This window comes from Psittacula echo, assembly GCF_963264785.1.
Source record: "Psittacula echo genome assembly, chromosome: 5".
NCBI classification, from domain to species: Eukaryota; Metazoa; Chordata; class Aves; order Psittaciformes; family Psittacidae; genus Psittacula; species Psittacula echo.
The window spans coordinates 67,161,321-67,176,570 of NC_137739.1; the positions used below are offsets into that span (position 1 = coordinate 67,161,321).

Here is a 15,250-nt window from a genome sequence, read left to right on the forward strand (position 1 = left end):
CCTTTGCCTTATGCAGTGCAGGTAAGCCAAAACTTGCCTAAGAGTTCTTCATACAAAAGTGCACTGGTCTCCTAGAAAGTCAATTAAAAAGAAGTGTTGTTAGAACAAGGATTGGAAATTATGAGTCCATTTATTTATTTAAAATACTTAATTATAATTATTACATAGATTCATATAATTATGCAAATAAATCTATAGCAAGATATTAAATTGTACATGAATAATTCTAAATACAGACTCCAACAATGCGTTTTTACAATGAAAAATTGCCACCATTCATTATTTGTAACACAGGAACATTAGTGGTGGAGCAGGACTCTAGCAGGATAATGTCTGTTTAAACAAGGCTAAACCACCCTGATCCTCATGCCTTGTTCCTATTTCCCCCTCAGCCAGGCAAGGACTGCTCTGAACATGCATGCAGCAGCGCTGGTCACTAGCACCAGTTTCAATTAGCAGCTCCAGGAAAAGTGCAGTCTGGTTAGTGCCTGCTGATCAGAACCTTCCCCCTCCTTTATCCTGTTGCACTAGCATTTCTTTCTACACAAGCCCCACATTTCAACATAAAAAGACGGGGCAATAATTGCTCCTGGGTATTTGAAAACACTCATCAAGTCACGCTGAAGTTGCCTTGTCTTGGGATGCCATAGTCACCCTGGGACCATTCTGAAAATGAGATAATGTAAAATGTTAGCGGGTTTGAGGAGTCTGAATGCGTCCGTGAGCTTTTGTCTGCTGCTTTAGTGATGTGGGGAGCATGTAGAGCATTGAAGCTGGGATTTTAGGGCCTAAAGTGATAAGCCTCCTAATGCTTTTATCAGGAGATGCTGCTGTGCTTCTCACATTCCCATCCTTCAGACCACGTTGTTCGCATCCCCAGTGTTTCTGAACTCTGTCATCTTCCCTGTGAGCTCTCCTCAATAAAGCTAAGAATTTTATTAGTGACTTAAATGAGGACACAGTTAAACCAGCAGGACTTTTGTTCAGCAAAGACTGATGCATAACTGGCTTGTTAGGCCCATCTCATATTCATGCTGTACTTGCAAACTCAGTGTGCAATAAACTACATGGATGCTTCCAGAAACAGCTGCAGCCAGATGAGCAGAGACCAGCAAAATAGGCCCTGAGGAAGGTGGGAATTGATCCCAATGCCATCTAAAGAATATAAAAGGAGTTTTATAATTGCTTTGAATAGGCACAGGATGCTTGTCCCACCCTCCCACATTGTTCCTGTGCAGCGTTCATGCTCATGTCTGTACTCCCACAGCATCCCATGGGAGAACCCTGCTCTCCTGTACCCAGACAATCCCAAGGTCTCAAATCAGGCCATCTGAGTCATCCTGAAAATCACTTATTGATTTTCTCTAAGTTATTTAGTAGACCAGAGAGCTGCTTCCATCCTCTCAGTTACCCGAGGTGATGTTGCTCAGAGGCTGTCCTGACGAGCTGTGTTCATATCAGATGCGTGTAGCACTGCCCACACATGGACACCTCATTCCAGAATTAATTTTGTTAATGGGAATACACTTTGCCACATTGTGTCATGGTATTTTTCATGCCAACTGTTATAACCTGACCAGTTCTTTCTGAAACTTGCAGGCTGAAAGGAAAATGATGAAAATGTTACCTTTTTTCCAAAATGGTCCCATTGGAATGTGCAATGGATCAGAGGGTTGCATTGGTGCAAACAAGCAGCTTGAAAACCCTTCAACATCAGTAGCTAAGCAAATCCCTGCCTGTCCTGAACCTTCTGGAGACGAGATCTGGTCCAGGGACCAGGAGAAGATGAGCGAAAAGCCAGAGGGAGCCTACAGAGCCTCACGTGCATCTTCCATTGCAAGCAATGGGAGCTGCACCTCTGCTGGCGACAGTCCTGAAAAGGGGAAGAAAGGAATAAAGGAAATCTTTACAAATGCATTTAAGAAAATTAAAAAGATCAAGACACCCAGTGGTAAGTGCTCCTCCATCTTCCTTACACCACCTCATAGGCTATAGTTACTTATACAGGGACTACACAAGGTGGAAAATTGTCCCCTTGAAAAACAAGGGCACCAACAGATTGAAGTGACTTGGCCAAGGAGCCTTGGGAAACATGGGCTGAGGGAGACCTCAGGTCCTAGTTTTTGCTACCAAGGCATACTCCTTGAGGAACTGCCAGTTTGTGTGGTTTCTGTCCAAAACAGAACTTATTTCTACCTCTCATGGTGGCACAGAGATCTGCGGGTGGGCAATAAACCAGAACATACCTCTCTGCTCTGTTCCTCCATGAAAGCACCACCCTGTGAAATCTCCTTTTTCCCCAAAGCAGCAGTGAGCAGCACGCATAGGTCTTTCTCAGGGCTGATACATGAACATGCAGTTACTTCAGTCACAATACCTGCTCAGAGAAACCCAGAACTGGAGAGGAAAGTGCCCCTTGGCACTCTCAAGGCTCACCTACCACCTCAGATGACATAGGTCATTACCTGGTTCATAAACTTAATGAGCTGTACCTTGAATTTGCTCAACTAAAGAACCAAGTCTACTGAAAACAGGCTCTTTGTGCCTTTCTTCTTACTGCTGCACTGCCCCATTCCCAAAGTCTTTTTTGAAATAAAGCAACCGGAATTGCAGAAAAATATTCCAGATGAGATACCACCACTGCCTGGTACAATATGTAACCGTTTTCCTGTCTCAGCTGGACGTTCCTCACTGTACACATCCTGGGGTCATATATGACATTTTCACCATCATCTCTCAATAATGATTTACTAATTCTCCAGGCATCTCTCTTCTTCCTCCATCTCAAGATGATTCACATCCAGCTTTCAGCAAAAATCCTATTTGTTGCCAAGTACCTTTTGTTCTATTGAATTTGTATCTTATACTTTGTGCTATTAAATTTCAGCCCACTTACTATTCAAGTTATCTTGCTGTTCCTGTATAATACAGGAACTATATAATACTAAGCCCTCAGTTTCAATGATGTCTCTGAACTTTGTGTAATTAACAGATGCAAGTAAGGCATTCTCAGATTTTGTGCCACAGTCTCTGAGGAGAATATGAAGTAAGATGAGTTTCATGAATAAAATAAGCTTTCTCCACCCAGAGTTCTTCATAAAAACCTTCCACACCCAACAAAACTTATTTTGGGATATAACTTCTCCAGTTTAACTAATAACTTCTCAGATTGCCCGGTATTGAGAGGCTGCAGCTCAGATAAGATAGTTCAATTGTATTTATATCGCCCACTAAATGCATCCTCCAAAAACATGTCGCAGGTCAGATTTTGCCAGCCTATTTCTGGAAAACCCATGTGATATTTCCTCTAGCACATCTCATTTAGCTACATCTTGCCATCTACATTTTTTCTAAAGCCATGCTTCTGACTGGAGATCATATTAATGGGAAAGGTGAAAACAAATAAATAAATAAATAGAACTTCACAAATCTAAATTTTGGGAACAGTTATAGGTAGCTCATGTATAGCTTTCCATATGTAACACACTAGTGATGGGTATTCAAATTTCCATTGCCCCAGTTAGAGGCAATCTAGAAACAAACCTCATCTTTAAATAACCGGAAAGGTTTTCTATCTGGTGAAGGAGCCTAAGATCCAGTGTTAGAGAAATATAATATTTTTTTTTTAAAAAGCATTCCAGAGCCATTTTTTTTTATAAAGCAGAAGTGTAGATCTTCACTATTGGGTAAAGAAAGGCTGTTCTTTTTTCACCAGTCAAAAAAATCATGGATCTCCTTGAAGAGCAGAAGTTTTGCGAAGCCACTCAGCATCTGATTGTCCTGCAGAAGAGCCTGTCTAGCAAAAGTGAGGAGGGACTGAGCACCAGCCAGCAAGATGTCGAGTCCATCTATGAAGTTCTGAATTACAAAGTCTTCAGCATCTTGAAAGACTCCATACTGCTAGCAAAAACAAACCCAGAACTGCTGCAGCAGGCAGTAGAGGCACTGAAAGAGCAGGAGAAAGAAGATCAGAACTACACATCAGAGAACCCACCTGACCAAAACATGCCATTTAGACCTAGAAAATGGAAAGAGCTTTGGATGGCTGCAGTAAAGGAGTCAGTAGAGACTCGAATGAAAGACACAAGCCATACTCCTAGAACTGAGAACCTCTCTGCAGTTGGCCAGAATCTCCTGCATATGGGAAAGACAATGAAAGAAGATTTGATAGTGGTTGTGAAGTACATTAAACAGCTTTATCCTCCTGAGTTTAATGTGTTCAGCATATATGCAGAACTCTACCACAACTATTTTGCCTCCCAGACAAAAAAAAGTGCTGAGTCTCATCTGGAAGACAAGGATGTTTATCTTCTCCTGTCATGGGTGCACAATTTTTATCCAAAGTAAGTAAAGCTTTTACACATGCTTATCCTTGGTGATCAACGCAGGTTCACTGGCTGCAAAACCAGGCATTTTCTTGATTTATGAACTGGTATCACTGCAATGCAATCTGGCACCTGACTAAGTTTTAGAGCTGTTGTGCTGATATACACTAGCTGGCCAGGACAGCCAGAAGGGACACACTCAAGGCTGCTAGTCTGTAAACTAAGGGCTGACCTCACCAGTCGGGCCTCTGGGAAACAGACAGACACACAGATGTTTAGGGCTTCATTTGTTGGGTAAATTGGGCAGATTTGTTGCCCTGAGCTCTATTTCTGCTGCAGACCTGAACTCGTTCTCGGAAAATTTGGAAATTTCGGTCCTCTGGACCAGAGGGCAGCCAATAAACTGAACAACCTGAGATCCAGTTATCCTGGGCATGGAGGATGTTGCTTAAATGTTACCTACTGTCTATGGAGACCAAAGAGTGTACCTCTGTGAGAGGATGTCTTCAGCCAAGGGTCGCCCTTCATCCTCACAATCCCTGTCAGCTATCAAACTGAAAATATTCCTTGTTGTGGCTTATAGTACTGTATGGAGAATTGAGGGCTCTCATTCTTAGGTGACAAACAGTAAATACATCAGGAATGTTTCTTCTGCTGTTCTAAAGCCATTCAACCTTCACCTCCACTTTTCTTCTTATGTTTCACGGATGGAATATAATGAGTTAGTGTTGATCCTGGAAGTTTTCCAGAGCCAGTAGTGTGCTCTAGGTCAAGATACTCAGGCCTGAACCAGTGTGTGTTTGGAAATCAGTGGCAGTGAGGAGTAGGGCTGAGCCCTAGCAGCACAGCCCAGCGCTGGGAACAGTGCTGGCTTGGGCAGCAGCTGCCTTGCATGGTGTTCCCAGAGGCATTTGCTGAGAGACCACCTCTCTCCACAGCCAGCTTGCTTCGGGTCCCCCATCCCCACCAATGTGCAGCAGCTGGTGCTCAGGAGCTGGGCAGAACATGACTGTTCCCCAGGGTTACTCAAGGTCCCACCCCTGGCACAGATTCAGCTCTTCTGAGCTCTGCCTGGACTAAGGACAATGTACATTTCCATCTGTTTTTACACTGATAGCCTCAAAAAGTGTTAGTGATTTGCATCAACAGCTGTCTTGAATTACACTGCCCTTGGAAAATGTGATTGTTTGGCTTTTTCATTCCAGAGATATGAGAAAAGATCATGTTTTAGCCGAGGAGTTGGAAAAAGTTCAGCTTGGAAGCCTCTTACCATCAAGTCTGAGCAAAGAGCTTGAAAAGAAATACCTTGACAGAGAAGAGGTGAGAATCTGTTCAGTCCCTCCCCTTCCCTTAGCTTCCTCCTCAGATGAGCTCTGACTTGTCCTGCACGCACATTCCTCACCTGTGGGCCATACACTCTTCCAGAGAGAAGAAGCAAAAGCAAGAATGCTTTTGTTTCTTTTTGGGGGTCTGGACAGCTTTTGAAGATGGGACTTGCAGAGCAGACTTCTGCTTAGCCCTGGCAGCCATCAGAAAAGAACTGCTCTGTTCTTGCAAACCTTGTGGTAGGAAACTGGGGGGAAACACAACAAATCTTTGTGGGTAACTTTCCCATTGTCTGTTAAATTCCCAGAGGGATTTATGCTCCCTCTTGCAGCTGATGAATTCAGGATTCAGCTGATGAATGCAGGTCTGGTTTTGAAAAATCTGTTTCTTTGATGGGGGGTGGCCTGGTCTGCAGAAAATAAGAGTTGCTTTGCTTTTTGGATCACTCTTGCATTAATGGAAACAAGAAGCAACTTTCACAGTATTCCCATAGCTTAGTGCTTTTGTTATTTTGGGCTGGACTTCCCAGAAAATGAAAAGATAAGTTCCAGGTTTAGCTGTAGCCAGTGATGGTTTGCATATGGGAGAGGTGGATGTGAGGGCTACAAAGCACATGAACAAACTTGGAGATCAGAAATATATGCCAGCAACCATACAGATAATTTCCAAAGCCATGCTGTGTGTACACAAGAGGGGTCAGAGCTGAGAAAATCTGAGAACATTTTGTTTCACTCTCCAGCACTCACAAGACGTCAGAACTGCTCATGAAAAAGCATTACAAAATCAGGTCTGCAGATAGCACTGAGTGTGACACACAGGCAACGCATGGCTGCGGGAATTTGGGCTCTGGCACGCATACCTGCCTTGCAACCTTCCAACCCACAGCTCCCTTCCCCTGCCCTCCAGATCATTACTGATGTGGCAGGCAGGGGTGTACATCTTGACCCACATTTCTACCCTGAAATACTCAAATCACTGTTGCATAGGTGGGTATTGTGATGGGGTTGTCCTTGCTGACGTGAAGTGGTCGGTAAGGCGTCATGCAACAAGGAGCCTTTATTTCTCATTCAGGATTGCGAAAAAAGTATGCTCAGCCAGACAAATAGTGGATGGACAAGTAAAACCTGCATAAGGCAGGAGCTGCTACATCTACTTTGTGGTGAATGCTGTTGTTTTTCCTTCCCTAAAGGCTACTATCAAAAATTTGCTGAGCAGATGTTTAGATAAAGAAATCCAAAGATGGAAAGAAGAAGAAGAACCAGAGAAATTTAACGGGCATTTTCAGAGTGAACTGCTAGGAATATTTGTTATCCAGGTAATACAGATATATATTAGAAATAAACAGTTTCATCCTGCACGTATTTAGGATTTGAGAACAGCCGTGTCAATGCCAGAAAGCAAAAGGCCAAGTCACATGTGTAGGGCAGTAGTAGAGGTGGGTGGTACAGGGCAGCCCAAGCCCATGGTCTGGCATGCTCCTGGTCCACCACATGCTGGAGACAAACTCCTGTATAAGCAAAATGAGCAGGAGATCTGCCTTCATTTCTTCCTGTGCAGTCTCTTCTGCACCGCCAGAAGATGCCAAGCCATTAGGCACTGGGTAATGTAGCAGCAGAGAAACAAGAGCCAGGTTTAGCCAAGTGAGGAAGTAGACAGATGCTGTTGCCCTGCATGCTCCCAGGGAGACTGCCACTGGCACAGCTGCTCCAAGTGTTCTTGCCCTTTCCCCACACCCAGCACTCTCCTCTGGCTGCAGAAGATTAGTGGAGTTTATTTTTTTTAAATAAACATTTCATATTTTGAGGTGGTTGTGCTTAAATTGTTTTTTTTAATGCAATGATATGACATTTGGGGAAAAAAAAAAAAAAAGGCAAAACCCCCAAGTGTCACTTTCCCCACTTTCTCAGCTACTTTATAGACTTTCTTTAGTGCATCTTTCTTCTTCATCTCTCTCCCAATCTGAAAATGGGGTTCAAAATTGGCTTGAGCTAACCAAATAGTTATAGAAGTATAGCTGCTCTGCATGGTCCTTGGCTCAGTTGCAGGGGGGTGCAGGACAGCGGGGTGCAGTTACCGCAGTTAAGGATCTATGCCTTTTTAACCAGTGAACCTGGCCTTTTTGGAGCAGACAGCATTTAAAATTGATCTCTTTTCTTTGTTAGAGTATCTACAGTGGCCAGAAGCGAGCCAAGGACATCAGCACGACAGTGGGAGAGGAGCTGTCGCATCGCCTGTGGAAGGAGCTGCCTGCCTTCCTGAAAAGGTGCGGTAAGGCAGTGTAGGGCAGCGGGGCTGGCAGAGCCACCCAGGGTACACACTCATCTGCTTCTCCCTTTCCCATCTCCCCTCCAGCTACAAGGATGCTTTTGAAGATTTTAAGGAGAAAAGCAAGAAGCACAGATACTACAAGCCTATACTGATTGCAAGTGTTAACAACTGCTGGAATTTTAGGTAAGGATCCAAAAGAAAAAGCTTTGCTCCTTCCTCCTTATTCTCCTGTCCAACAGATAGTGTGATAGAGGGGAGGTACTCCAGGGTGGGCAGAGGAACATCTGTCTGCCTGTAGAGGAAGGTTTGGATACCTCTGAATTTCTCTCTCTCTCTCTCTCTTTTGAGGACAGATTATTCTGACCTTGCTGATATTTCCTTGCAGAGACTACACAGAGAAAAATGTGTCAGAAAAGGATGACAATAGAGCCAGTATCCTCAGCACGCTCAGTGACATTGAAAACAGCGGCTTTGACATGCTGCTTCAGCAGCTGTTTGTCCAGCTGAAGGTACCTTATCCATGCCCCATACCTTGCTGCCCCATGGCTCAACCTGTGCTGATTTTAGACATGTTCTTCTGCTATGCTATCAGTTGCCCAAATCTCTGATTCAAATGCAGAAAAGTTCAGAAGGGCTCAGGACCAGATCACCTCTCAGCATCAGTCCTAACTCACATTGCTGCCAGAAAACTCAGACTCACTTCTTGAGCTGGTCCTCAAGCCTGCAGGCAAAACAGGCACAGCTACATAAGGGTGACAGTACAGACCAACGTAAAACATGCTGGTCATGACTCAGATAACTGCTGCAGGAGGGAGAGTCTCAACCTGCATGTGTTTACTTTGCAATCTGTCAGAAGCAATCACAAATGACATGAACTGCAATTAGGCAGCTTTTGGCTTCTTCATAAAGATGCCCTGAAAGGCACTTCCAGTTTCTTTCTTTTTGAAAGAAAAAAAAAATTCTTTCTTTTTTCTTTTCTGTTTTTTGGATATAACACAAGCTTTCTAAGTTAAGCAAGTGTGGTGGAGGGGAAGGCGTAGGAGTCAGGAACGTTCAGCCACAATCCCTCCTGCTTTTTCTGTAGGGCCTTTTGGAAGGCATGACAAAGCAGTGGTGCTTTTTTTATCATTTTTATATTTATTTACTGTGTCCAAGAAAAATTGTGATTGGAAACACCTCATAATGATTCTTTCCTTTTTTTTTTTTTTTTTTTTTCATGACAGTTCCATAATTCTCTAATCAGGCAAGATAGTGTGCACAAAACATGGAAAATGTGGGGGAAAAACAAAGCATCTTCAAAATGAGCCTTTCAAGCTCTCAGTCATTTTCATCATGAAGAACAAAGAAAGAGGCACAAACCCAATACAGCCCCCTCTTCCCCTGCCCCCATAGGTCATCGTCACACACATCCCTGCACAGGACTGCACACTAAACTGTCACTGTGTAGGATATTGTACATATAGAAATGTTAAATATACACGTGCATAGAATTTGTTTTGAGGGAACTAAGTAGATTTTCTTCTTTTCAGCCAATTTATAAGAAGTTTACAGAAAATAAGTGGGACTCCAGCAATGAAATTATGAACGAGATCATTAAAACCACCAATAAACATATTTCAGACTTCAAGACCCTAAAGGACCCTTTCTACCACGTAAGTCCAAGAGAAATATTGGAGGGATTCTGGGATGCTGAGGTTGCGTATTCAGCTCTGATTTTCTAGGACTCAAATTGCCTTGACCCACATTAGGTGATGAACTGGCCTGGCATCAGAGAGCCCTCTCAGGCAAGATTCACATCAGCATGAAGTTTATCTAGATTAGCCATATCAATCTTACTCTTCAACAGAGGCAGACTCCTATAGCTCTGCTGTGCTGCTTGCAGAGAAAACCACCCCTGCTGTAGAGAAAGTGCTTTAGGGACCACCCGAAATACAGCTTTATTTATGTATGGGTTTGGTTATCCATATTGAAACACAGATGCAATTGCATGGTTCTGTCTTGTGGCTCCTTTGATTGCCCTAAAGACTGGAGAAGATGGATACAACTGGGAAAAATCCCACCTAACTGATTCACAACCACCTCTTCAGTGGTACTGGAGTATATATGAAACATCACCATATAAAAAAACTCTTCAATTTCCTGCCTTTGTCTTTTTAGTAGCTGAAACAAAATTATGATGTTTTGTGTATTAGAGAAAGGAACAGGAGGAGCAGCATGAATTCCTGTTTCTCTGGTGTACTGTTATTTCTCCAACACATGAAAATCTCTTCTATGCTTTAAACGCTTCCCAGAAGGAAGCAAGATTTGGAAATTCCCACACTTCATTAGTTTGAGTACAAAGAAATTCTCGGCATCTAGGATGTTGCATACCAGTAATGGGGAGGTTGGCAACCAGCAGGATTCCATGAGGCAGGCATTTTGGTGGGGCAAGTCTTACAGCACCCGAAACATTTCTGTCCTCCATCCGCACTGTTTTTCCACAAGCAAAAGTAGATGGATGATCCCCCTTCTCCTTCTCAACAGGCTATCATCGAGAAGGTCCATGCCCACTTAGTTAAAGCATACATTGTGAGGTTGCTGAAGAGGAAAGTCAGCCTGAAAGGCGCAGCACAACAGCAAAACTTGGCCCAACACATCTCCAAGAATGCTGCTGACCTGGAAGCCTTCTGCACCAGCAATGTACGTAAGCGGACTGTGAACACAATGGCACAAATACACACAAATACACAAATACACTGAAAAACAGGAATACAAATTTTCTGGGGCTTCTTGTTAACCTTTCCAAATCATCTTAGTTTCCTGGAAGGCAGAAAGAGGTGTCCAAGTGCCTGCGGGCAGGAAGGCTCCCCTGCCACCATCCTGCCCCTCCCCAGATGGAGAGCTGTGATTTCATCCTCCTTTGTCCCATAGACAGTGGTTTCCTTTCAAAGGTTTATATTATAATAGGGTCAGATGATTTAGCTAATCTCTGGTTTCAGTACAGCTTGCATAGGATCTGGGTTTTGACTCTTCCCCCTCACCCTTGAAATTCCTCATTCTACTGCTTTTAGGTCTGACAGGGGCTGGAACAGACCCCAGGAAACAGCTTCAGAAGCCAGCTCCTAGGCTGGGTGGAGGTTTGTGCCTCCACGGTGCCCTATTGACCTCTTTCTCTTCTGGCAGGGGTCTCAAGCCACGTGGCTGAATTCAGTGCTCCCCAAACTGGCTGAAATAATCCGACTTCAGGATTTAGGTGCTATTAAAATTGAAGTTGCAACACTCGCCACCACGTACCCAGATATCCGGTAAGAGACACTGGAACAGATTTGCAAGCACACTGGTGGAATTTTAGTTGAGCTGGGAAACAGTGGAATATGAGTATAAGTGAGGTTCATATAGCCTGAGTCCATAAAAGTGGGTGGGGACTGCCTGCCAGGCTGTGGCAATCCCAGTGCCATCAGACAGCAAAATAATCCATTTTAAGAAGCCAATTTAAATATTCCAAATTCTGGCCTGATTTTGTGCTTTGCCTTGGAGATTCCCTGCCCCACCCCAAACTCTCTGTACAGTGCTGTGTCCCATGTAGGACTGCCAGATGCTGAGCTGGCATCCATCAGGGATCTTAGCACCCAATGTGGGGTGGGATGGGGGCCACATCCTGGTGCAAGGGTCCCATCATGCAAAGATCTGCAGGAGGAGATAACACCTGCCTGTTTCTCTTCCACAGCAAAAGGCACCTGGAAGCGTTCCTGTACATCAAAGCCAACTTGTCTCGCAGTGAACTCAAAAGCATCCTGGGCTACTTGGCAGACAGCACGGCATCCCAGCTGCCCAAGGCCCCTCTCTTCTCCGACATAAGCGTGTCCTAGAGCAAGGCACTCTTTGGCACCCCTTGTGCTGGACTGTTGGCTGAGCTAGGGATGGAGACCGTTCCCTGGAGCAATGCACAGGGCACACTGCCGCCTTTTCCTACAGAAAGTGCCATGTCCTTATCTGCTGCTCAGCACTTGCATGGGAATCACCATCCCCATGCAGGGCCCAGAGGAGGATGCACCCGCAGGAGAAGCAATGCCCACAAGGACCAGGGCTGCCCCTTGCACCAGTCATGGACTCCCCCAAGGACTCCTTGGTGCAACCATGTTCTCTGTCTGGACACTGCTCTGGTGATCGGACCTCTGTCTACCTCACAGGGTCTGTGAAGGCCATGTTGCTGGCTCCCCAGCTAACCCAGATCGAGCAGGCACCTTCTGTGTAGCTTTTTATATTTGAAGGGAACAGAGGGAAACAGAAACAGAAGCCAAATTTAGAGATGTTGGAGAAGTCCCATGTGAGCATGCTTGTACCCCATCTGCCTTCCTCTGAGAGGGGCAGGGGCAGCTGCGTTAGGGTGATGTCCCATCAGGCACCAGGTTTCAAGTCAGGTGCTGTTGCTCAGCCACAGCAGGATTCCTGCTGTCCCATTGTGCTGTAGGACCTCAGACCTCCAGACCTGTGGTTCGGAGTGGCCCCAGCTGCACACTCTGCCCCACTGCCCAGGGGTATTGGAGCTTCCAAGCTGGAGTATGTTTGCTTCACCTTTGTGATTGGTAGGAGTCCCCGACCCCCTGGCAGCCACCAGCCCATCTATAATGACCCCATCCACTGCATCTGTACTGGAGTGATTCCCTACTAGCAGAGGATTGGGAGCAAGCTGCCTGTTGCAATGAATCATGTGGGTTAAGCCCCAGCATCTAGTAAAGCACTTTGGAATACTACTACTTAAGCCCTCCTTATCAAGAAGAAGACTTTCTCAGACCCCATGAACATCATAGGCTTTGAATGGGTGGAGGAACTCGTCTCAAATGCCATTAAAACGTACTGAGCATCCCATATGCATCACTGTTTCCCTGCTCGCTCTTTCCCATTGTGCTGTGAGGTAGATACGATGTGAAAACACAAATGGGTCTGTTGTGAAGCTATGTTTTGTTTTTACAGCGCAGTTTTCTGGGAGGTGAATCACTTGCCAAAACAACAATGTGTTTAGTTGATGACCTTTCCCTTCTGTTTTTTCTCTATTTCAACTTCTGAAGCACTCTGTAAAAAGTCGGTCCAGAAGGAAGACATATAATGACTGTGCAAGCCATGTAATCTATTTATATGCGTATGTAGTGTACCATTGGTGTATTTTTGCATCCAATTTTATTTTTTTCTCGAAGATACTCATTTGCAATATTTATATTTAAAGAGTATTCAAATATGCTAGAAAAGTGACTCATTTATTCTGTCTCTGGCTGTTGTTTCCTGCACTGCCATATGTAGTCCGGACCAATTCTCCCTGTACTCCCAGCCTGCTCTGGTGAATGTCACTCGCTGGTTCCAGGTGTGAGGAGGGTTTTGCTGGGCTACAGACAAGCTGGAAAAGCAGAGGCACCCTCTGTGCTGTGTTGGGTCTCATAGCCTGGCTTTCCCCACTGCCTGGAGCAAGACTGCCATGTGCATAGTGGTTATGGTACCTGGTACAACAAAGTCCAAACCATCAGCCTCTAAGCACTACCACAGTCTCAATGTTGAATAATAAAAAGCAATGTATTTGACATGCATCTCATCCTTACTGCTCTGGCATCCCCCTTCCTCCATCTCTGTTGTCTCATCCTGTTCATACAAGCCTTTAGGGGATGCAGCCTGACAGAATTTGGCCCCAGCTGGTCCTCCTGGTCTCATTTTATGCTCCTGGCAGTTGCCAATAACCCTGTGTTATTGCTGCTACCCCTGTGAGGTGGGTGCTGAGCACTCCAGGCTGCTCACCGGCAGTGGCTGGTGGTGCACAACAGGAGGAGTCCTCTGCTGACAGGTTATGTGGCAAAACTGTACCCTGGGTAAAAAACAGTGCTTTGCTTTCAGCCGGCTTCCTGGCCATGGGTACCATAGACACTGTCTCCCCCCATCAGCACACTTACGTTCACACAAAACTCATATGTACACATAATTTAGAAACTTATGCACACCATTTAAATACTTATCCCAGCTACAAGTTGAAGGCAAATGCCGAACTGAATTCAGACAGTGCTGAGCACTCATGAAACTGTCACCTGTTGTGGAACATTTTCTTTCCCAATTAGTGAAAGGTCATTTTACTGCTATAAATAATCCTGTTTTGATCTGTTAAAGGCCTACAGAAATGCATCATACAAGTGATTGCACTTGTCTTTAAATAAAAAAGATTCCAACTAAGTAAGTGCTCTAAGGAAAATAGTGTATCGATTTATATATCATAATTAGGATGGGTAGGAGGAAGTGGTTTTCATACAAATTTCATAAGCCATATGGAACTGCATTGTGCAATTCTCTCCATCCTGCTATAAACTCCCAGCCTTCAGCTCTAACGAGCCCAGGAAACTGACTTATTTAGCTTCTTGTATGACTCAACATTTACAATGGCATTTATTTATATTTGACATATTACACATAGCCAGGTACTTTCAAAAGTTTTCACAGCTCTGTTCTAATAACAGTGTGTCACAGTTTCAGCTGGGGTAGAGTTAATCTTAGTCTCTTGTGCAGAGCTGTGCTTTGGATTCAAGATGAGAACAATGCTGATAAGACACTGATACTCCAGTTGTTGCTAGGTAGTGCTTACCCTAAGTCAAGGACTTTTCACCTTCCCATGCTCTGCCAGTGAGCAGGGGCATGGAAAGCTGGGAGGAAGCAGAGACAGGATGGGTGTCTGACCCAAGCTAACCAAAGGGGTATTTCATACCACAGCACATCATGTGCACTATATAAACTGGAGGGATTGGCCAGGAGCCACCTATCTCTTCTTGAGTCAGGCTGGGTATCAGTCAGTGGAAGGTGAGCACTTGTATTGTGCACCACTTGTGTTTATTGGGTTTTATCTCTCTCTCTGTTTTTCCTACTATTATTATTGTTGTCATTATTATATTGTACTTTATTTCAATTATTAAACTGTTCTTATCTCAAACCATAGGTTTTACTTTTTTCTGATTCTTGCCCATCCCATGACATGGGAAGAGTGAGCAAGAAGCTGTGTGATACTTAGTTGCCAGCTGTGGTTAAACCATGACACAGCGTTAAATTAACACTGATAAATAGCACTCCTGTAAACTTACTATATCCAATTCCCTGAGCTCACTGTGTCTGGATGTTCTTTACCTCTGCTGATGCTGATGCTGACGTCTGCCTCTCCCTGGAGGCAGGGAAGATAGGCAAGATGAAAAAATAAATTCAGCTTTATAAACAACTAACCAAGCTGGCCACAGTTGCTGCGGCATTTCCAGCTCTTCCTCTCACCTGCCGTCAGTGCCAGCAGGCCATCAGCCTGCAACAGCCACTGCACTGAACACAAACCTAGCTCT

General features: G+C 44.5%; 1 protein-coding gene across 1 annotated transcript; it reads left to right on the forward strand.

Annotated features, from left to right (window-relative positions):
- Positions 1–1,611: 1,611 nt before the first annotated feature.
- TNFAIP2 (TNF alpha induced protein 2) lies at positions 1,612–11,767 on the forward strand (the record flags this gene model as incomplete). The annotated part of the gene is made up of 11 exons (XM_080618860.1): positions 1,612–1,951; positions 3,716–4,343; positions 5,531–5,645; positions 6,841–6,966; positions 7,814–7,914; positions 8,004–8,102; positions 8,305–8,428; positions 9,449–9,571; positions 10,443–10,598; positions 11,082–11,203; positions 11,626–11,767. The coding sequence occupies 11 exons, from the start codon at positions 1,612–1,614 to the stop codon at positions 11,765–11,767; spliced, it is 2,076 nt and encodes a 691-aa protein (XP_080474986.1).
- Between the last annotated feature and the right edge of the window lie 3,483 nt (positions 11,768–15,250).